General features: G+C 44.1%; 1 protein-coding gene across 1 annotated transcript in view; it reads right to left on the bottom strand.

Moving 5' to 3' along the window:
- LOC146208712 (glutamate receptor ionotropic, kainate 2-like) overlaps positions 1–22,656 on the bottom strand; it is a 227,718-nt gene that overhangs the window by 6,832 nt on the left and 198,230 nt on the right. Inside the window, exons 4-13 of the mRNA XM_084579216.1 lie at positions 19,640–19,903; positions 19,052–19,236; positions 17,541–17,594; positions 16,442–16,618; positions 15,719–15,883; positions 13,268–13,372; positions 5,216–5,329; positions 4,233–4,436; positions 481–989; positions 69–267 (exon numbers count right to left, since the gene is read on the bottom strand). Coding sequence (XP_084435342.1) covers positions 69–267; positions 481–989; positions 4,233–4,436; positions 5,216–5,329; positions 13,268–13,372; positions 15,719–15,883; positions 16,442–16,618; positions 17,541–17,594; positions 19,052–19,236; positions 19,640–19,903 — 1,976 coding nt within the window. The remainder of the gene's footprint in view (positions 1–68; positions 268–480; positions 990–4,232; positions 4,437–5,215; positions 5,330–13,267; positions 13,373–15,718; positions 15,884–16,441; positions 16,619–17,540; positions 17,595–19,051; positions 19,237–19,639; positions 19,904–22,656) is intronic.

Here is a 22,656-nt window from a genome sequence, read left to right as displayed (position 1 = left end):
AGCTGGACTACGGGGGATAATTATACCCTGATTCAAAATTTACACGGCTTATTTTTCCCGTGCGATACCTTAAAGAAGGCCTGCGTGGACCCCGAGCGGACACAGCCGTAGCGAACCTCCGACTGCTTGACCAAGTCTTCTAAGCTCTCCATGGGTGAGTGCAGCCTCTCGCGTGTCAGGAATGCCGTTAGGTTGGCTGTGTACGACGAGACCAGTACGAAGGAGAAGAACCACCAGCTGGCTGCGATGATGCGGGTTGGCCCCGACCTGCGCAATGAATAACATGCTTTTTACGTGGCCCATTACTACCCCCCTCCCGGTCATATGAATGGGCTACACTTTATACTTGTAAAAAAGTATTCACAGCAGCATTATGTGATATTTTATTTCTTGCAGATCTCTTACATCCCTGCCGCACTCTTCAAGCTCAACGCTGCTTTTCAGCAGCAACAGTACGCCGGATTTTGCGTTGCGACTCACCTTGGTGCCGTTTCACATCCCTGCCGCATGATGGCGCTTATAGTGAACCACAGGCTGTTAAGCAATGTGAAGTGTCTAGCTCCAACTCGTTTCTCACTATCCGTTTTTGCACTGCCGAATATCCTTTCTTCGTGCTGCACCTTACTCGTCCCAGACACCATTATGATGTCGAGTCCGGCATGGCCCCCACCAGCACAACACACACCGGCACGTGTCCTACTTTCGTTTCCACAACAGCAGCAACGGCCAGAAGAAGCGCACCTGGCGCTCCACCGAAGCGTTTCGACTCGGGACACACAGAACAGTAGAAGGCTAACGGCCACATAGGCGATGGCCACGAGCAGCCAAACGCCCGTCGAGAGGGGGCAGAGGAAGAATAGAAGCGACTGTTCTTGCTCCGGCTTCCTGTAGAGGATGCTCACACCCACTGTCATGAAAGGCGTAGTGAAGTCCACGACTTGCTCACGGGCGTAGGTGATGGTCAGGTCGGCTATCGCGAGGTCTGCCTCCTGCGTGCACATGCAAATACGTTAATAAGAATAACAAATAAAGCAGTTTAACATTGGCAAGCATATTAAAAATATTTAGAATCAATGGCTCCTCTGCTGTAACAGGCAAGCGCAAGAAACCTGTGTGTCACAAGAGACTGGTGGGTAATGCGCTAATATAACATAAAACTGCTTGCTTCATAGTGACTGTATTTTTGTTTTGAAACGCAGCGTTTCCAGCAAGTGATGCAGAAAAAGGCAGCGCGATTTTCGACCAAACGGTGGACTAAACTCTCAGGAGCAAGCAGGCCTACAGGCAGTTGCACAGAAAGGAAAGCGCCCGGCCACAACATATAGTAAACCACTGTGCCGCTGTTATGTATGCCAGCACTCCGTACAAGACTCCACTGATTATCAGGCACCGAGAGCGAAGTCGTATAACTCACTTGAACACGGTCTCCATTCACAGAACTCAGGCGCTGTATCCAAACTTTCGACGATTGTTGTCTCTACTGTAGATCCTAACAAGCTCTCACAAACGCATCGATTCATAGTGCCACAAACGGAAGTGCGGTCTATCATGTTGCATTCTTGGTTAACCTAACCACTCCTGAGTTGTCGTGCTCATCAAATTTAGCGCGTCTGTGCCCACTCAGGTCTGTGCCGATGACAGAGATCCTCGCAATTGGCAGAAAATTGTCGATATCAAGTCGACGGGCCTCCATGCGCCGAGGACTAATATTATTCATGAAATGATGCTAAGGCATCTTCTGTGTGTAAAACACATCGTTTTGTAGGAATATCAGGCAATTATTCGCTGTCTGAAACTAGCACTTTTGCCGGTCTAATTGCTCGGGGTATCTGAAAAAGCTGGAAACTGTCAAGCGATAGAAGCATTACGGGTTCCTTTAGCATTTCTTACCGAGTATTTAGGCGAGAATATAAGCTAACTGCCTTGTTGCCCTGTTGCGTCCTGCTGTAATCAGGGCTCATGCCATGCCAGCTATAAGCAATGTTAGCTGATTCTAGTAACGTTGAGGTATAGGGTATTTTGTTGGAGCGAAGAAAACAGTTGTTTTTGCGGTTGAAGTTGAAAAGGGCGCAGCAATAATGCGACACACGGTTATCGCCAGACGTACTACGCAAAAATCTCAGAGGATATTTTTACAGTATGCAAATAAAATTAATCCCAGTGAGGAGGGCTCGTTCGGAACAGAGCAGCTTGAGTTAGAGAGCAAATTATCCTCGAGTCTAGCGTAGGGGCCGCGAGACAAGGACAGGTGAGCCATAGGCTCCTTGAGGCAAACGTAATATGGTCATATAGTACAACGCTATTTTTCGCTCGGTTTTGCGTAATCTGTGAAATGTGGGAGTCAATAAACATTCCGTTTAGGAAAAACGTATATTCTGCAAACTTCCGGCTAGAAATAAAAGGACTATTGAAATGCAAGCTTTTTCCGTCAGGTTATGAGGTAACCGCTCTGTGTGCATGCTTTGGTTAACACCTTGAGAAAACTTGAGGTGCCCCCAACCGGTAGTCGGCATATAAATACCACCCGCTATGTAAAGTTATTTCTAACATGGCTTATGATAACATTTATTATTAGGTATCATACAGGCTCATTTTATCCTGTATGATAGCTATTCTGCCAACATTCAGGATCCATTAATTCCGTTTCGCACCACGGTCATTTGAGCAACTGGCATGACATAATATTCAACAAACAGTTTTCTTCGAATTTCTGCAGATTGTTCAAATCCTGTGTTCGAAGGCTGTGACATCGAAAGATACAATTTTCATCCAGAATAAATCTAACCAAACTTTATTTCAGCAATAGCTGGAAAATGATGCAAATAATTTTGTTAGCGATTTCAACGTTCCACGTGCACACCGCTTTTTGTTTTAGTGGCATGCGTACATTAAAGAGGGCATCGGTCACTGGTGAGTCAGTCAATTTTGAAGAAAAGCCGTTCCTAAGAATTAATACTTATCCAAGGAAGTAGTTGGTCTTCATGAAAGCAAATGTTAAGTTTTTATCACGTTAAAACTAATTTCCCTCCTAAATTCTGCCTTCACATTTCTGCCGTGATGCCTGTGGTAACTCAGAGTATCTGAAGGTTAGGAGTAGCAAGAATGTGTTCTACCTTTCTCCTGCGTTCGCCGAGGTATCTCAGGGGATATTGGGGCTCAGTGTTGAGCCAGAGGGCAAAGGTTCAGACGATGCTACAGTAACAGCGTTGCTGTGCAATGTAAGCTCAAATTCACACTCGTGCGTACTGCAATGTCAGATTTAGGTAAAAAAATTCTAGGAAGTCTAACCTGCACTCGCATTTTATAGCATATGTGCCAGCGTCCTTCATAGCATACGTGTGTCTTCAGGCCTTTAAACAAAGCCACTTCCACTTTACTATTTCTTCCCCTATATACCAATAAGAAGGCATGTAGTGTTCAATTTGGAATGCAAGCGCCTCACAGCATGACGGATAATCAAGCAATGTGACGTGAGCCGCTTCGATCAAGTATGGACAAATGTGAACGTGGTACTAAAATTGTGTATTGAAAATGGCAATGTTTAAGCTATGCTTTTGTTTTCGTTTATATGGTTGAACGTCCCAAGGTGTCTGAGGCTATGAGATACAACATAGGAGAGAGATCTGTGAATTTAGACCACCTGTTTGTTTTTAACATGCAGTGATATCGAACAGCACGCGGGCGCCTGCTTTTCGCCTCCATTGAAAAGCGGCTGCCGTTGCCGGGAGTCGATCCTGCATCCTAGGTTACAGCAGACCAATGCAATTATTCGCTACAGCACCGAGACGGGGCATTTTCTAAGGTATCAATGGAAGCTTTTAGCAGACCGTGTACCGTGTAGCCGTCTGCGCTACCCGAGTACCGTAAGCCCGCCCCGACGCACTTGATTAGTCCCGATACATGGCAGTTCGCTTTTAGCGCACCAGACGGCGCTAGTTGCTATATATTTTAGTTGGGATAGCCGCATCATCGTCATCCAAGCGCATGCGCACCGTGTCGGGACCATTCAGTGCCGAAGCATTGCCGGTGCTATCCCAGTATACCGGTAAGGCAGATGGCAACACGGTCTCCTAAGGTGTCTACTACCATTATAATATAGAGGTCGAAGCGGAATCTACTTAGCATTTGAGGCGTAAGTGATAAGTGAACAAGAGGATGCAAATGATTTTTCTACGAGTGTCAGGCCCAGCACCATGAACAAATCAGAGGTAAGTACACCCTCCGGCACTCACCTTGTCGAGAAGCTCCCGCATCATGCCGTTCCAGTGGCCCCGCGAGTCGCGGCTGCCATGGCTTCCATCCCTAACCAGTCTCAGCTGGTAACGGAAGCCCAGAGCGACTGCCATTTCCCGAAGCAAGTCCACGCAGAAGCCCTCAAAGCGGTCGTTGCCCTCCAACTTGTGTGCAGACTCCTTGAGCATTACATATGGCGCGTTCTGCGAAGTGAATGGTACGTAACTCTCGTCTAGAACTTACATTTAATTACGTTCTTGGAGGGAGCAATGTTCCGCACCGACTTTCTTCTTTTTTTTTAAATGCTAATAGAACTGCTCGCTTGCTTTTGATGAATTCCGTTCCGTATTTTCAAATCCCCCTTTTCGGCGTTTCAGGGTGCACGTTTCGCTTCAAATAAAGCTGTGAGCAGATTACCATTTTTTCTAATCTGCAGACCTTTTTTCCAGCTATTATAAATATGGCGTAATAAGATATTCTTGAACTTGGTCATTTTTCTTCTTCTTTGTTTACGTACCCATTCATTAAAACACTTCATGATCTATATTTTACACTTGCAATAGCAGTTTGACAGAGTAATAAAACAGTGTCTGTGTTTTCTATGAAGGGCTAATGAATATGCCGCTTGAATGCAGACTAAACTGATATTACCTGTGTAAGTCGCTTACCTTTACAGTATGCAATGCCTGCATTTCGATTGGGCTTAAAACTGAGCGTTGACTTTACCTAGCTGTTTTCATAGCGTTTCACACCTAACACTAGCATGTAACAATTTTTCTTTAAAGTTCAGGTTACAACAAGATCACCACCTAATTCTTCGTGGGGCAGAAATGTATACCCAGGAGCAACACACTCCTATCAAGAAACACGCAAGTGAAAGGACATCGTTCTAGCATACTGAAGTTTACTTTTCTGAAAGGCACGAATAACATGTGAGAACTCCGACAAGCCCGTGCTCATCATATATCGAAAGTATACCAACCAGCAATGTAGTAACCAAGAATGTCTTGTTCTTGAGAGTGTTTAGTATTTCTTCTTGGAACATCTTCTCTGTTCTCGTTATACGTAGGCCGGAAAATGCGCTCCACGTTCCTACCTGTTCAGACCAAACAGAATACATTGGTCAGCAAAATAACTGCCCAAGTAATAAATATGTGTCTGTCATTGCAGAAAAAGCACAATAAGTGCCTAACTACGGTACCTGTACAGTCAGAAATCATTACTTTCAGAGGCCAGATGACAAAAGCCTGCACATAGTGTGTATAAATATGTCCTAAATATACCCATTTGTTTTTTTATATAATATGTAAATATTTTAGAAAGGTTACTAACACAACTAGCTGTGCCGGTACACTGTATTGCATAATTTTACACGTGAGTGTCGAATGTTTTCCTCAAATTTATGAATACTTCGTGCACCGATTTTGAAGTCTTTGGTTTTAACGATATGATTGTTTGCAGCTTTATAGTTTTTCTCATGGTTGTTCGTCAGAAATCAAAGCCGCACATAGATTTATTCTTGCTATAAACCGCGCAAATTAGGCACTCTTTTAGTGCTTATTCGTGCGCGTGTGATCGAAGTTTCAATGAGTCAGTCATGACGTTCCTTCTTTAGAGTCGATTTTATTAATGCTAGATTTTGAGTTAAAAAGGTAGTTCATGGCAATTCGTGACCCTCGCACGATACAGAAACTGTGCTGCGTCAGCCGCCGATGTGGCACAGGCCAACTTGATTCTCGCTAATACTTCGGGTAAAAGCTATCGTCATCGCAATGCTCATTGCGAGTTTGTCATAAAAAACTTAACTCACGACGCGTATGCCGGGACGATGAGGTTTCGTTTAAGCTTGGCTTGTGTTTGTCCGTAAACGTGAGCTCTACGTTGAAATTGTTAGTAGTGACGCGCAGCTCAAATGTCTGCGCAGTTTAAATTATTTCTCTGTCCCATTTTTCATTTCCTGAGGCCACTTTTAGGCTCCTCCGGAGACTTTCACAGCATATTTGTGACGCTTGCCTCGAGAAGTGTCGGTTGAATTCGTGATTTATTATCGAACTCTTCAAAGAGTAAATCTCATCTCCTACATTTCTCAACATTTTTTTTTTTGTAAATGAAGTTCTGTGCCACCTGATTTCCCCATTTAGAAACGCTAGGCCGGGGTATTTGCTGCGTATGGCGTCTGAACTCTAAGGCAGGAGACCTAATCTATCTGCTTTCTTGAGGAAGCAAAATTCAGTTTAGCTTAGGGGTTTCACCTTCCCAAAGCGACTCAGGCTATGAGCGATACCGTACCGGGGGGCTGCAGAAATATCGACCACCTGGGGTTCTTTACATGCACTGACCCCGGAGAGAAAACGGGCGCCTTGTTTTTCGCTTGTATCGAAAAACAGCCGCTGAGGCCGGGATCCTTGGGCACAGGCGTCGAGCGCCCTAACAACAGCGCCACCACGGCGTGGCTATGGAATCAAGTGAAAGACGCTCTTTAGATGTGAGACGCAGTTAACACTAAGCCTAAAGTATTCGAAATAATCGGGGCTTTTCCTCTATTGCATTTCATTCTTTCTTCTTTCATTACATAACCCGTCATGTACAAAATGAAATTAGGCTTTTAGAAATGCACAGTAACTGCCTCACAATCTTCATGGACACCTCAAACAGTCCATGCAAAAATTGGAGAAGAAAAATTTTAATTTGGCGCCTTTATTTTTAATTTTATTTTAATTTTGGTCAATAGCTATTTCGACCAAGTGAATATTTTTATCACGCATTCACACGTACGGGACAGCGACGTGCTTCGCACTCCGACTCCATGTAAATGTAGCTGCCATGGGCTGTTCTGGGCGTGGGTAGTTTGCCTGAATACCAAGTAGTCTGCCTGAATAACCCCTACACATCCTCATTGGTTTTCTTGAACAGACATTCCGTCTCTTCGGTTTCGTGTTCCTTTTTAGAGCACGTACATTTTGTAAACAATCGAGAGCTGTTGTAGGCAGGAAAATCGTGAGAGGCCGCCTTTTTCTACACGCGTGGTGTCCTGACCCACAGCTTGATTTCGCTTTCTGCTTTCTTCCCACACCTCGCCACTTGTCTCAGCGCTCCGACTTCAATGTTCCCCACGAGTGCCCTAGCGTGTAGTACCACGTTTCACCACGGCTCCTCGCTAATCTTTCATGAGCTTCATAAAAAGCGACCTAAATGTTAAAGCAAAAAGATATCATAGGCGACACAAAACGAAAGTGTCGGTGGCGCAGTAACGCAGTTCTTAAGCTTTTGATTATTTTGATGTGTAATGGCAAACGAGATATCACTCCGGTATATTTTCCAGCAATTCTGCATGTATAAACAGAATATATTTTCTTTTATTTATATGTTTTGTCAATGATTTTGATGGTATGGACGGTCGAAAGCATGGACGGTCGAAAACACCTTACAATAATTGGAAAGGACAGGTCAGAATTTGTGTGCACGAGAGGAGCTCATAGAAAATTTATAATCCCTAGGCGGATAAGGTAGAACGAGAGGAAGAAGATGGTTTACAGGGTATGAAGGGGCACTGAACAAGGGTAAATGGGGTAGGCCTCAGTTCGCCGGTCGAGCCGTACCTCCTTTACCCTTGTTCAGTGCACCTTTATACTAGGCGGATAAGGCAGTTCATAGTTCTGAACTGTGTTCTACTAGAATTTTTACTGTAAACATCCTTTCTAAACCAGTCCTCGTCCAGATCATTCTCTTTTATTTTCTGAGTAGCGCCATGCAGGCTTATTCGAGTACTTCAAATCATTCCTCAAGTTTTTCCAGAGCTTATCAAGTTTAAAGATTTTCGCTCAATGCATTAAAGCTTTGATCATATAGTCTCAATCCCCCCATAATTTTTCTCAGCGGCACTTTGTTTTCGTTGTTGCACATAGTGATTACTTTCAGGTATGCCTATTGAAACGGAATATTTTCTACCCTGCCGTTATGTACTTCTAGCCTGAAAATGTCCCGGCAGATTATGTGCAAGTCGACCCCTGAGATTCCTGTTATAAATCGGTTATTCTTGCTTCAAAAAAAGGTGATACGTAGTATCTGTAATGTTCCAGTAGACGCCCATACCGCACCTCTCTTCAAACAGTTGAAATTGCTCACACTGCACTCTCTGTTAGATATCAGACTGCTGCTAGCCTATCGTAAAGACGTAAAACAAAACCAGTCTTTCATCACGTCCTTAACGCAGTTAATCAGAAACAGAACAGAATACAGTATACGGTCTCCAGAATACTGGTACGTGCCGCATTCTCGCACTTACTATGCTCTTCAAATGTTACATCATCGCTTACCACGCCTGTTAAACACCCTCACACGTGAAAACATTGATGTCATTTCTTGCCCTATCTCGCGTTTATATCAGTATTTCCTTTTGATACCAGCCTTTGTCAATGGCTGAAATGTGTCCTTTCTTTCCTCGCAGTGTTTACTTTGTTAATGGTTCTTTCACTGTTTTTGTTGCTCAAGTGTACACTCTGGATTGTGTGGCTTTAATTAATTTCTTGTAATATTTTCTTAGAGTGCATTTTTTTTGTTTGTTGGCATAATGTCTAAGCCAACATGTTCTTAATTTTTTTATAATTTCTTATTTTTTTAATTATGTATTGTTTCTTTTGTTTTTCCTGAATCAGTGCCTGTGTCCGCTGCCGCTGCCCTCAGACTGGGTTTAAGGCCCGTCAAGTTGCCGTGTGCAACTTTTTCCTTAAATCCCCCATAAATTGTATGTTTATGGAAATAAAGACAATATGGATTTGCGGCATATTACTTCGAAAATCCTCATTCGTACGCAAGAACCAAGCAAAGATTTCAATTGTGCCTTGGAATGTTCTACTTCGATTTCCCCGCAATAAGCATTGCATGTTATCGCTGTCACCAACTTGCATCCATGTGTCGTTGATCCAAAACACATCGATGTTGCATTGGCCTCTTCAGGTACATTAACCGGTCCCAGTATATATACTGCGCGGTCGCTTAGGACCCCAATCAGTGATTTAACTGATATTTGCGTGAAGTCCAGTCCTGAAATACCAGAATCAAATCGAAAATGCAAAGAAAAGCGAAACGCTATCTGTCACAAACCTTTACACTGGGTTATATGGTCTTCATTCATCGTGACTCTCAGGTGCGCTAACAAAACACCAAAAGGGGGCTACACAAGGCGCAAGAGATAACTATATTTATCATTATTCTTTAGCCCAGCTTCATTAATGTTTCTCAAGGTGAAAACGAAGTCTAGCTACAAGTTTGCATTTGCGTCTTGTGCTGTCTTTTTTAGTGTTTTTTATAGCGCACATCTACGCCAAGATGCTAGTGCTCGTACAGGATCGTTCACTCTAAGAATGAACACGCGAAAGGCAGTCGCTCTCTTTGAAAGACCACTGTGTTTGGCATAGCTACTTACTGGCATTAAACTAAAGCAGTCATTGAGAGGCCTGGATGTGACATTTCGCATGCGCTATGATTGGGCTTTGATGCGCAACCGGGCGAACACACTTAGGCTTCTAGATAGCAGCCACGCTTTCGCATGTTCAACCTAAGAGTGGACGAGCTGGTGCTTCCCATTTGATCAGTTTAGTTAAATCAGCCCGGAGTTGTTTTTTTAACAAGCGCGCACAACCAATGCATCGTGCCCCGAGCTAAAGTCTTGATGCTCATGCGTGGTGCAAAGCTGCAGTGGTCATGTCCCTACGCTTCTTTGAAACACACTGAGCAACACGTCGTGAATAGATAATTGGCGTAGCTTCCGCAGGCTCGAACGCTGTACGGAAAGGCACAAACATTGGGCGGATCAACGAAGACGATAGTTCTCGAAACGCTTCCCTACGTACACGGCATAATAGGATGCTGCCTTAGCGGCCCAACATTCCTCGCACCATAAATCGCCCGTTGTATCTTCCCTATAACAGAAACAACTATCACAGACTCTTGAGCGGCGGCCACTATAAATTTATATGCAACAATAGAAAACGCTATGTACCACCTGGCGCTGATCATTGACACTGAAAAGGATGAGATCGACATTTAGAATTCTCACCACCACTTTTTTTGCTATTTGAAATAAAGTTCGTATATAATTTTGCGCCAAGAGTCTTCATATGCGCTTATGGCTTCATATTTTCCGCAAGATGTTTACGTACCAGGTGTTTTCTGATGATATACAATACTTATTTTGATGTCATTTCTCTGAGGACGTCTACGGTGTAGTTCGCAAATTCTTTTCGCACTAATAGTCGGTTCTAGAGAGTAAGGCGGCTTGGGTCTTCTACGATACACGAGTGGGTACACGTAGTCAGAACTCGCTACCCGGCGTTCTTTTCTTTCCTTGTTTCCCAAGAACATTTTCCTCACACTGAAACCGCGCAGGCGACAGAGAAATGAAACATCGAGCTGATGTTGGTCTCCAAAAAGAGCGAAAAATGCAAGAAATGGTCTTTCTTTCACTTTTTACAGCAAGGAACCCTTCTGAGAAAACGGATATTTCGCTTTACGCCCCTTGCATAAATGCATTCAACCATGCTGCTGCGCCTCGTCTTGCGTTGAAACGAGCTGGCTTTCAGAACGTGTGTTTCTAACAGGTCGCAAAGAGAGAAAGAGAGACCAAAAGCCACGGCAGAAAAAAGGATCCTCATTCAAGGAGTCGCCTATTCCAAGCACGCACCGCCGCTCTAATATACCCCGTCGACGATAAATTGTGAAAAGGCGCAGAAATGAGTACAAAGTAAAACCGAAGTGTAACGCAAAAACGGGATACATGTTTTAAGTCATCCGCTCCGCGACACACTTTATTTCATCGTGGTACTCCCTACACAATGCCAATTGGTATTCGAAACTGAACCTAGTTGCATGTTCTGAACAAAAACCACAATAACAGACGAAATTTCAAAGCTCGTTTCAGCTTAGTTCACTAATCTATAGGGTAGAATACCTGTGTTAGCTGGCATAAAACAGGCTAGTCCTGCACGATAGTAAGCGTGTTAACTGATTTCTTATAAATCATTTTACCTTTGGAGCAGCTTCTGATGAAAAATTATTATTCGAATGCGGCCTTTCGTAATGCACACCAGTCTGAGGCTAAAAACTTTAGAAACATTACATTGTCTGTACTGATTGCTGAGGCAGCGTCTCCAAAGTTACAAACAGATCTGCTAATGTATTTTCACGGCATGAGAATAAATAATTTTGGGGGCTTTCAAACTCCGCGTTCTAGGGTGGCATGACTGCAGGAACTGTTCTCGCCCCGGTTATCTTCTGGTTCATCCTGCAGGTGACAAGCACTTGCTATTTGCTTAGTCAGTAATGCTTGAATATGTGCCTATATTACCTCGCACATACTCATTACCATACACTTGGCGGCTATCATATTATGTGTTGGTGTCAAAGACCACCCGTCATAGATATAACGAACACTTGACCCATGCATTCAGAACGTGCCTACGAGGCATAGCTGAAGTTTGTCGGTCGGGATGTAAGTTTTCAGAGGACGCCATTTCTATCTTGTTTTCTCACCTGAAATTAAAAGTTTGAACTTGCGGTGGCTTCCAACACTGTCATGCGATATGGACAAGTGATGTGCCACAAAACATCATCATCATCATCATCATCATCATCATCAGCCTGATTATACCCACTGCAGGGCGAAGGCCTCTCCCATATTTCTCCACTTAACCCGGTTCTGTGCTAGCTGCATCCACTTGACCCCTGCGAACTTCTTAATCTCATCCGCCCACCTAACCTTCTGCCGCCCCCTGCTACGCTTTCCTTCCCTTGGAATCCAGTTTGTTACCCTCAGCGACCATCGCCGATTACTTATCCCCAGTCAGTGACACCTGCCTGCTGTCACCAGCCAGAGTTGTGTCTGAAGTTCTGAAGTTGAATTTTCTGTATACCCAGGCGTCAAAGCAACTCTACACCTTCGTAAGTCGTAGGTCACGTGTGTTTACAGTAAAACAGAAAACAGACCTCCCACAACAATGCACATTTTGCTCACTGCACAAACAAATGACTGGCGTACTGCAAAATGGAACAGAAGAGATGATGAGTGAAAGTGACGAGTGCAGGTACATTGTTCACAAAAGAAAGAAAGGGTGTTTTGTCATATTTGTTTGGACAAGAAAGCGACTTTCCGCAAATTTGAGTCCGAGCGACACAGAGGAGCACAACATGAAGTCTCTGATCCCTTCAGCAGGCTGCGGTTTCATATGCTATTAGCGAAGCGTATAGAGCTCATTCGGTCGAAACGCTTTGTAGCTACCGTAGCCGTCGCCATAAAAAATAGTTAATAAATGTTTCAGAAAAATATGCATGTGATTTCAGATGGAAACTATAGCGCAACCTTTCTTACTGAAGCGATCCTGACGAAGTCGTAAAACATCGCTTCCCACTTAGGGCCCATTTGCAAGTCACGTACGTTGCAGACTTGTTTGAGATAAGGATTTCAGATGAAGACATATAATCCCTCTGATTTATGTCGCTCATTACAAGTGTAGGTTTCTATCGAGAACTGCGCCTTCAACTCGAAGACAAGAAACCAAGCCAAAAAAGTCGTTTATACTTTGGCAAACTCTATGCGAATCCTTCAATGTTAAAAATGAGTAGAATGAAAAGGCGGTGTGAGAGGCGCTACATCCTCTAATCTTAATGCGAAGCCTCAGTGTGCTTCTAACGTTTTGTTTAATGCTATGATGCACTAATATTCGTCGCTGCCCGTCTGAAACGTTTGTGGTGCTACACAGGAAGAAATATGAGTAAAGTTTAATCAACAATGCTTGAAACGCGTGTACTTCGCTTTGAGAACCCAGCCGAGCCCTGTGGTACCAGAAAGGCAAATACGAGTAGCATAGGTATACGCCCAACCACAACTCCCGCTAGAACAACGTGTATAGAAGCGGCGCATAGGGGCATACGGTGAGCTTCACTTCAGCAGGATTAAGCAGACAGTATAGGTGAAGGCATGCGCAAGCCAGCAAATATAATCGCGCCAGGAAATAGAATAGTTACAAACGCAACTTACTGAGGAAAGTCCTGATCGTTTGAGCTGCACGACGTGAAGGGACAAGTTGTGGCGCCGTCCGTAGCGATCCAGCCAAATGGTTCCCGTCAGACCTGCAAAAGGCGTCTGCGAAAGCATACGGGGTGGGAACAATGAGGGTCCTGTGCTCTCGCGCCGTATCAAAACAAATCGCTTTTCCGATGTCTGTGCCACAGAACGGGCGTCATAAAAATAATCTGTAGAACGCAAGTCCTCAATACTGCCGCAGAAGCGGTACAACCTTCACATAAAGCAACGAGCAGTCGTGCACCACCAACAGCGCGTCTTCGAAATATTTTTCTAGAAATTCGAACTTCGTGTGACTGATAAACCTCCATGAGCAGCACACAGACGTTCGCACATCCAAAGAATAAAAGTAAGCATTTGTGGTTGCCAAACAAGGTACAGATGCAGGAACTTCGGCTTCACAGCGCAAAAACTGAAGATAAAAAGATGCCTCACTATTCTAATGACGGAAAATAATTTATTACGCGCTACTAGACAGTGAGCTCTTATTAGGTTAAAAGAATGCAATTGATTCAATTCACATTACTTTGAAAATTTCATGAACGCAAGAAGCTAACGAAAGCTTTCTAGCTATATTGGAAGACTTATTTTTAATCTCTATGTAGATATACAACGGCGTCTAGAACGCGTTCAACATTGCTCAGCAATTGTTAGCCTGGACATGTGGCCCTTCACACAAGATGATACAAGCCATAAGAAACATTGTAATGAAGGCCAGAGAGCTGCTGCAGAAACAGAAGGTTGATCATGTCTCGGCCTTATACTAGACCAAGCATCTTTGGCAAGCGTTAGGAATACGGAGGAATGCTTTGCGGGGAAATATAATAATTTTTTCATCAATAGGGGCCTTCGCAGGTGCCTTTACACGAGTCGAGATTAACATGTATACAGGAGACAAAGACGAATCCCTAGCCCCTAGTAAGGAGACCGGAAAGGTTGGCAAAACAGGGATACATTCATATCGCTGTATAATTCATCTGGCGAGTTTATTCCTTTCTCCGCATGAAACAAATTTAGTGAGCGTTATAGCTAACGATGGGAAAATATTCTATCGAATTGTGACAAGGTTCTCCTAATTTTTGGCCTCAGTTAAGTTATATTGTTCATAGCTGGACGTAAGTACTGTCTCACGAGAAAAATTAGAGATGGTGTTCTGAAGTTATTTCCATAGAAATGATTTTAAGCTAAGCAAATATGAAGGAATTCCAAAAGATTGGTGCATAGCGTAGCCGGTATTTGAAACGTAAAATAGCATATAGATACCTCTGTGTGGTCTCTTAAAAGACAATATTTTACCTCAAAGAAATAAACAGATTGTTGTTTTATTACTTTTTGACTATACCGGTTTGGTTATGCTATCAACTCGAACAGAAATAATGAATTCATGGCCCCATAATATGAAATTACAATTGCATACAACCGTTATAGCTAACTGTCCTTAGTCCTTAAGGCAACAAAGTAGGTTTATATAGATTCCTTCTAAAACAAATATATAAAAGGTTTCTAAAATTCACTTCAAATTAATGAAACGCTGACCTACAAACGAAGATTAAAGAGCAAAAATAGAGTGTCTCGACAAAAACAAATGCACAAGTGCCAGCAACAAATGTTTGTCAAGCAAAACAAAGAGGCTGGTCCTCATCACATCCGGGTCACTAAGCTTTTGATGCTCAGGCCTCAGCCGAGAGGGAGCAGTACACTCTGGGCTTGTGCCGAGATTTCGTTTATTCTAGGCACGTCTGCCGGTCCTCGTAGATCCCATGGAGCGAGCCATGAGGTTCCGAGTTGCGAAGGCTTTGGCCGCAGGGGTCCTAACAATGAGGTAGCTGCATCCAATGAAGCATTGTTTCATGTACCTCAACTTGAAGCTTTGGAGCTTTATCAGCGATATTCACTTTATAACACAAATCAGTTCTTGATAGCCGGTTATAAACTTGTTAAGACGGCATATGAATCTTTTGCTTGATCGTAGCAATGCTCAGTTATTTTCTTTCTGTGCATGAAGTCCTACACTCGTATTAAACTTCGGTGGTTGTTTATGAAATCTTTTCGAAAAATCGCATTGCACTTGTTTCATGACAGGCATGACTGTAGATATTGGTGAACTAAAATGGAGCTCTGAGGAAAAAATCTGTAGAAACTTTGTTGACACAGTTACAGCGGCTTATTCTTATAGCCAGATATGCCATTCGATATTGTATTTACTTTATCCACTCGAAAACCCCGCTACGCTTTGGAGCTGTAAATATGGCTATGTTCTGCGCATGCTAAGACTGGGAACGAAGACTGAATGTTGTTATAAAAAACATATTGCATATATACAAGTAAAACTCTTTGTTGTCTTTTCCAGCCACTGAGCCATGATACTTTGAAAGCACGGGTGACAATTTGGAAGCTTTGGCTTACTTTCTGAGCGGCTTGAACGAGCGTCTGAGATTGCGGCCAGGCTCTAGAGACGAAGTCGTCACGGCATCTAATGATAGGCGGCCGGCCCAAATCTCTGGCCCTGGCGAGGTTCTGTGCCGCCCGCACAAGAAGATTCAGAGCATCTTCGGCTAGTGCGGCGGCTACCTGAAAAGAAAAAGAAATATCTGATGTCTTCTTTAAAATTGGTAGGCCGACTTAAGAAGGTGTACACAAAAGTCTACAAGCCTACGTTTTCGTCAATCTAGCAACCGCGTTTTCAAAATTACAAGGCAGATTGACTAAAAATATAATGCATAAAAATTACAATTCTAGATGAATATACCGAGAAATATAACTTCAGAAAAATGAGCTGCGTTAAGAATGCAGATAGGCTTCGTTTTTAGAATTGCGAATTGCCGAAACGAGTCATGGGTCTGGGTTTGCGACTAAACCATGCTAGTCTCCCTACACACAATGCACTATTGAATGCACAAATGTCGAGAGTGCGTATTGCAACTAAAATGTTCGTACTTCTGGTACGTGAAGGTCTTGCACCGTGGTATCGTGCACAGTCCTTAAACAACAGTAAGAAAAAAAAAGTTATTTAACACATTTGTACTGCTTAAGAGGTATTTTGACTACGAACAATCGTTGAGAATTTATTAAATGTCTATCCATATTTCTCATTTCAAAAAATACCTTTTTCCAAAGCAGACGGCTCACCCTTATGGGCCTCCTAGGAGTCCTGTGTCCGAGAAAAACTGGGTACACTCCAGTGCGAGCGTAGGCCTCACGGACGGTTCCAAGATCCTGCTCCCAGAGTTCCTTGTTAAGCAGCTGGAACCCGCTCATGTTGGTCCCAGAGTTCTGGAACCCAGAGAGCTCCACCGTGTGAAGGTCCTGTTTTGCAAAACATATCAGTAGATTAGATAGTGAAAAGACATAAGGAAGTCTTCAGCAAGAAGTATTTATGCCTAACATAATTGCACGAATCAGAAGGTACGCATACAGTGGCAAAAAATAAAAGATATATCTTTACTCCGCGCTTCACAAAAATCATTTCCCGCCCGGCAGATAAGTTTTGAATACTTCTCGTAAGCGATAAATGAAAAATTTACATTTTACAGAGGGAGAAAAAAGGGCGGTTATTTGGAAGTAGCATTATGGTTACGCATATATTTTATAATGAAAGGGGTCAGAATCGGTTAGTTCAAGCTACAATTTCTTACGCAGTTATTTTTGCTTGTTGCCCCATTTATAAGATTTTGTAAATTACACTTGCTACACTGAAATAACGGTTTTTTATACATCTTTCTATAACTTTATTTCCGTTATATTGGTTGCTATGCTGCTCCTTTTCAACCGGGGATACCAGTCGATCGTAGGGCAAAGCGGAACAATGTAGACTCGAAAGGGAAACAGAGAGACTTATTCCTCTTGCCGAAGGTGGGATGTATTGGTCATGGTTTGGGTTAGAGAAGCGAGTGGGTGATGAGGGAATAGTGGTGAGATCCTGCGGGATCATTAGTGCTATGGATCCCACTCTCCATTGATTGGCACAAAGGACGGTCTCCTTTCGTTTCCGCCCGCGAGTATGATCTCGTGCTCGCTCCTCTTGTCGGCCCGATCGATTGATAGTGCCAGGTAAAAAAGCACTCCAGTCTGCATTACAGAGATAATCAGGTTGAAAAGGTTTCAAACATCTTATACGCGCTGTCATCCTATGCCTCTATTATGACGCAGGAAAAATATCGGCATGCTGTGTTGCTATGAATGGCGGCGATATAAATTTCCAGAGCTCAGCGTTCGTTGAACTACTCACCAATGTCGTGACAATGTAGTTGTGGTATTCAGTGATGATCCCAATTTTCTGTGCCTGAAATCAATATAGGCTGAATTAAGGTAGTACATACACTGACGCAAAGGAAAGAGAGAGAGAGAGATATTTTAATGGCAACAGGAAACAAATGGCAAAGGAAAGGTATACACATTTACTGAATTTCAGAAGCTACACATAGGATGTAATGTCCCAATTCAGATTATTTCACTGTCTGTTCAGATATATTACAAACCTGTTGTCAAATGATTCAAAAGTACTCACCTCCATATCACAAAGGCTGAGTTGAATTTTTTTAGTTGCAGTCAAAACCTCGTCCTGTGAGCTTATCTAAACTTTTGCCGCAGTTATATGCTTTGCAGTTTAATCTACGAGTGCTCATATCAGTTCTCACTTGTCGCCTCTGAGTTAATACAGTGTCCAATTGGAGGAAACCGCAGACAATAGAATCGAATACCTGCTAAGTGAAAAGTTCTTTTAAGCTTTCGTTCACGCTTAGAAACCCATTGAGCGCAAATTGCACTACGATGCTAGTTCATGTGTTTCATTTTTGAAACATTTTTACCTGCCGAGTAAGATGACAATGCCAATAGCTTTCGTAACTTGGCGACTAGCGCAATAAGAAAAATTAACAAAACGCAGAGTGCTACTCCATAAGGCCTGGTCTGCTGACTATAATCAGCTGTGCTTTCCCTTCTCATCTATTCTTCGCTGTAAGGAGGGGCACCTCATTTTTGTTAATAATAGCTGTCAATGAAGGATACGTGCGGCCGTATGGGGAACGCCTCATACAGTTCGAGCAATACGCCGTCACCGGAAAAAGGTGCTGTTCGGTTTGTGGCAAAGTAGATCGAAGAAGGCGGACGACCACGTCTCGTTCCGCTCTTGGCCATGTAAATAGAGCTTCACGTGTGCGGATCTCACGAGTTCACTGTGTCTGGCATCGACGAATCGGCGTCGCAGGGGTCTATGCCGAGCGAAACGTCAGTAGTGATTACGACGTCCTTGACTCTCTGGGGTCGACCTTCGAGGAACATCTCTCCTGTGGCTACCAGCAGTGATGTCATAGTAGCAATAATTCCCACTTCTGTTAGTAAGTTGACGTATTCGTTTGTTCTTAATTGCAGAGGGTACTGTTGTTTACGTTACCACTACGACGATATGCTAAAAAGTATGTCGTCACTGTGGACCGCAGGCTGGTGTCACGTCATGCTCAAATCGCCGACTCTAAGATTTTTCAGCCACCCAAACAATTCGAAAGTGTATGGAAATAATCCCGCAGTTATATTACCGGCTGTATTATGACTTTGTGATCTTCCTTTAGCAGTGTCGGCATGCAGAGACAAATAGTCCTGAATTCTACGTGTATTTGGAAGCACACTCAAATCCTACGCTCTCACTCTTTGCTTAATCAAGTTCTGAACTGCCAATGGAAATCCAGGGCATGTGCTGAAGCGCTGCATACCGTAGTTTGCTGAGGCAAAAAGGCCACATACGTGTCTGAGCACTTCGGTCAGCCTCTGGGCAGTGAGGTCTAGTACGAAGTTGCTCTCTCCAGCTTTCGCCATTTCTCGGAGCAGTGGTCGCGGATCAGCCTCACTCGGTAGCAGACGCAATGACACAGGCACCGCTTCTCCGCCAGGCATGGACAACTGTAGAAGGCCGCGAAGTCGCGCCAGGGCTGGAAAGCGCAAAAAAAAGATCAGCTGCGAAAGGGACCGAGTTGCTGAAGGCATCAACGGTAATGAAATAATACAGATTCGTGGCTGATGTTTTCTCCTCGGAACTATATTTCGTGTAGAAGTGTGAGAAGATCTGCAGGTCTCGAGGCCCAGTGACAATTCCCCAATATATCACTTGCTTGAATAAGTGTCTTGTTGCCTCGACAATGCTCGGCACCGAAGACATTGAGGCTGTGCTCTTTGTACCAAGCAGCTTCATCAGTGTGCCACAGCAGGACCGCATGTTTTAGATGCTACAAAATGTACGTTCAGAGATCTCACATCACCAAAAACGTCCCCTTCAGTACCCGTAGAGGCACTAAAAACGCTTTGAAAAACTCGCGCTCAGGCAGAGCGACTCACCGTCCGATCTTTCGTATACGATGGTAAAGTGTGGCCAACGCTGCGCCTCCACCAGGTCCCGCAGCGCGCGACCAAGATCTTCAGGCGAAGGGGTCAGCGTGAGCGACACCGAGTCCGGGAAGACGCGCCGATCGCCTTCGTTTCCCCGATACAGGTACACGTGTGGTATGCGGTGCCTGGCACACGCACTGTGAACCAAACAGGCAGCATCTGGCTGTTCAGGTCCTAGGACTGCCAGGACGCCCTGCTCCAGGAGTCCACACACTGAAAGCACAACAAAGGAACGATGTACAAAATTCAAGAACGCACTGTACAATGCGATTTTTAAAAACAACTTTGTTCTATAGCGTTGGCTCTATTCCAGCCATGCACAGACCTCAAGGTCAATGAATGGTGCAGTTGTGACTTTGAACTGTGACGCTTTGAAGTAAACATCATCGTCCCCATGCAGCCCAATCTGTACCGCTTCCTCATTTAACCTGGGTAAATATAGCATACCTATAGGCCATCTCGCTAAAGGCAGAGACAGCAGCCGTGATAGACAGGTATGCCAAACAAATCGAACAGCGTATTTGAGCCCGTCCAGCCCGTTGCCAAAATATTTATCAAGGCGAAACAAAGAGGCGTCCGTGTGCTGTGCGATGTCAGCGCACGTTAAAGATCCCCAGGTAGTCGAAATTACTCCGTAGCCCTCCACTACGGCTCCTCTTTCTCTCTTTCCACTTTCATTCCCACCTTCCTCCCTACGGTTCAGGTGTCCACAGAGCAAGTGTTACAGATACTGAGCCTTTCCCTTCCTTAGCCATCCACTACGACTCCTCTTTCTCTCTTTCCACTTTCACTCCCACCTTCCTCCCTTCCTTTACGGCGCGGTTGAGGCGTCCACAGAAAAACAAGTGATACAGTAACCACGCCTTTTCCCTTCCTATAAATCAGTCAATGAGTTTTCCCCTCCTGTGAACCAATTATTGTTATTATTATTATTAGTTCGTCCCCTACCTAAGTTTATTTCAATTTGAGGAGTGCTTTTTCAGCTTGGTATTGTCAGCGGGGCCGTGCATCAAAATTTAGAAAATATTTGTTGCATAACAAGAGCTATTGATCGTCAAGGCCTTTATCTTCTGCCAAACTATACGCCAATTGCCATTCTTGCCCAGTGTATTTTTAAATAATCTTGTCAGGTGGAAGCTGCCACCCTTTATTTCTGCTAAGTTCTTAATCTCCAGTCCGCCTAACTTGCTGACACCTTTGCTACATTTGCTTTCTTTCGGATTCTATCCCGCTCCGCCAAAGATCCTTAAGCTCCCTAGCCTTCATGAAATGCTTCTTGCTCTCAGATACGACACAATGCCCCTGCATTTGTCCCACGGCTTTCTCGAACCTGTTCCTAGCTTCTCACTCTATACATACAATTTTCCTTTGAACCGCCTCTTAGCTGTTTTCATCCTAATTTCAACCCGTTTATTTGCGCAGTTAAGTATTAGCCCCGAGTTAAGTATTAGACCTACGCTTTTTTGGGACGCTGCGCTCCCTAGAAGTGCGGATTTAATGTCGACATTGCGGGGCGCCGAAAATTCTTTATGCTCCAGACATTAATGTTATCGTATTTTCGAAATCTTCAAAAGTGTTATTAGCCTGACTCTCACGATTTACCCTAGCAACCTTGAAATGAATGAGGGGCCCAATTTTAAAAGGTAAAATGCAAGCTTTATTTTATTAATATAGACCCTGTTTGAGAGTGAAACAATCTTCGCTGTATTTCTGCACTGTTGCGCAGTTATGTTTAGTTTGTCTGCCGTGTTGTTTGAGAGCTGGTTTTCGTGTAGAGGACTTGTTTCGATGACCGTGCAATTCATGTAACTAGTGCATGTGTGCGGTAGTCCAGGTGGCACTTGTGCGATTCAGAGAAACACAGACTGATAGAGCAGCTCTTTAAGGAACGCCTGGGCACCTAACAAGCACCTACTGTGCCGCATTTAAAATCCAACTTCAAAATGACGCTTTTATTCTGTCACAGTATTCTTCAAGGCACACAGCCAATTTTAACAAATCACTCTCTGTATGAGTACACGGTAAAATGAGAAAAGCGGCTTGGAAAATTTTGTTTCCCCGCGTTGTTGCCAGACGCAGGCCACCAGAGATGCCTCCCACGGGCCCTGGCTACATCGCCTTTTAATTTGCATTTCATTAAAAAAAATGAAATGTAAATTAAAAGGTGATGTGTTTTGGGATGGGTGCCGACAACCTATTACTTGGACAGGGGTGTACCTCAGGGCTCCATTCTCGGAACCATGTTCTTCAACTTGGCCACGACACGCGTCGCCAAGAATCTGGAAATCAGCACAAGCGCAAGATTCGCTTTATATGCCGATGATATGACCGTCTGGACTGAGGCAGCTGATTACGCAGACAAATATTCTATGCAGACTGAACTTCAGGCGGCCCATCTTTGTCTTTAAGATTCACTAACCAAAATTGGCCTCGAACTCGCACCACATAAAACAGAAGTGAGTAGTATCGACGGAAAACATAAAACCAACCATATCTACAGCGCGGTAAACGGGACAAGAGAACACAATAACGGAACATCGTCACAAACTCGCCCAACAACTGACCTTATAAAACCAACCCCAGTATGCAGACCCATCTTCACATCGGAGGCAACACCATCACCTCCTCAAATGGGCAAATCCGCCTTCTTGACCTGCCCATCTCAAGCTGCAACAGTCTCCAGAAATGGGTTCATCAGCTGCAACGCCTTTGGCCAGCACTGCTACACACTATTCGTCGCCTGTCCAACCGGCACGGCGGTGCGCGGCAACATGCCTGTCGTGCGATGACCCGAGCAGTGGCGGTCGGAAAAATCCTCTATGGCACACCCGTCCTCCAACTGTCGAAGACTGACTTCGCTAAGGTCGAACGCCTTCATCGCGCAACACTACGCACTATTACCGGTCTACCTAAGCAGACTCCTATAGCCGAACTTGAGCGTTTGGCCGCTCTTCCAACGCTCACTA

The sequence above is a fragment of the Amblyomma maculatum genome, chromosome 1 (assembly GCF_055883805.1).
Source record: "Amblyomma maculatum isolate TAMU_Amacu chromosome 1, ASM5588380v1, whole genome shotgun sequence".
NCBI classification, from domain to species: Eukaryota; Metazoa; Arthropoda; class Arachnida; order Ixodida; family Ixodidae; genus Amblyomma; species Amblyomma maculatum.
This window is presented reverse-complemented; position numbering and strand designations above follow the sequence as displayed.